A 667-nucleotide genomic window follows, 5' to 3' on the forward strand; every position below is an offset into this window, starting at 1 on the left:
TCACGGTGATCGAACCACACGTGATCCCTTTCCCCCTTTGCTACACGCTCGCGTACACCGGACGCATCACTAATCTCGTTTTCACACGAGGTAGCCACTCGAAAAGGGACAGAGAAGTGTTCACATCGTTCGTATGCTTTCGTCCATCGGAGTAGTTCCTCTGAGACTTTGCTTCCTCTAGGTCTTGACCGTATTTCTTGAGCTGAGCTGACGAAATCGGGTCTCCGACTGATCGCGTCCGCCACCACGTTCTGGTTGCCCGGCTTATAAACTACCTTTAGGTTGAAGTCGGCCAGCTTATCTATCCAGTAGCCTAACCGAGGTGTTACCTTCTTTTGTGTTAACATCCTACTGAGCGTGGCGTGGTCAGTTTCCACTGTTACCTGTTTATTCCCTATGAATGATTTCCATTTCGTGAGTGCATATACAATTGCTAAGAGTTCGCTTTCGTAAGCGGGGAGAAATTGGTCTCGCTCGCTCATCTTGGGCGACTCGAAGGCTACAGGCTTGCCATCTTGTTCGAGTACCGCCCCAATTGCATGCTTAGGGGCGTCTGTTTTGATTGTGGTGGTCGTTTCGGGGTCGAAAATGTGTAGGTTGGTGGCGTTTACTAAGCTGAGCTTGAGGTCGTGAACTGCCTGGGTAGGATGAAGGCTGTACCCGGACA

The 667-nt window shown here is 50.5% G+C and overlaps 1 protein-coding gene across 1 annotated transcript; it reads right to left on the bottom strand.

The window, feature by feature from the left end:
• Positions 1-218: 218 nt before the first annotated feature.
• Positions 219-482, bottom strand: CSUI_009545 (disease resistance protein; the record flags this gene model as incomplete). Its single annotated transcript, XM_068069660.1, has 1 exon — positions 219-482. A coding segment is annotated over one exon (264 nt), but the record flags the coding sequence as incomplete, so codon positions are not given.
• Between the last annotated feature and the right edge of the window lie 185 nt (positions 483-667).

The sequence above is a fragment of the Cystoisospora suis genome (assembly GCF_002600585.1).
Source record: "Cystoisospora suis strain Wien I chromosome Unknown contig_5736, whole genome shotgun sequence".
Taxonomy (NCBI): Eukaryota; Apicomplexa; class Conoidasida; order Eucoccidiorida; family Sarcocystidae; genus Cystoisospora; species Cystoisospora suis.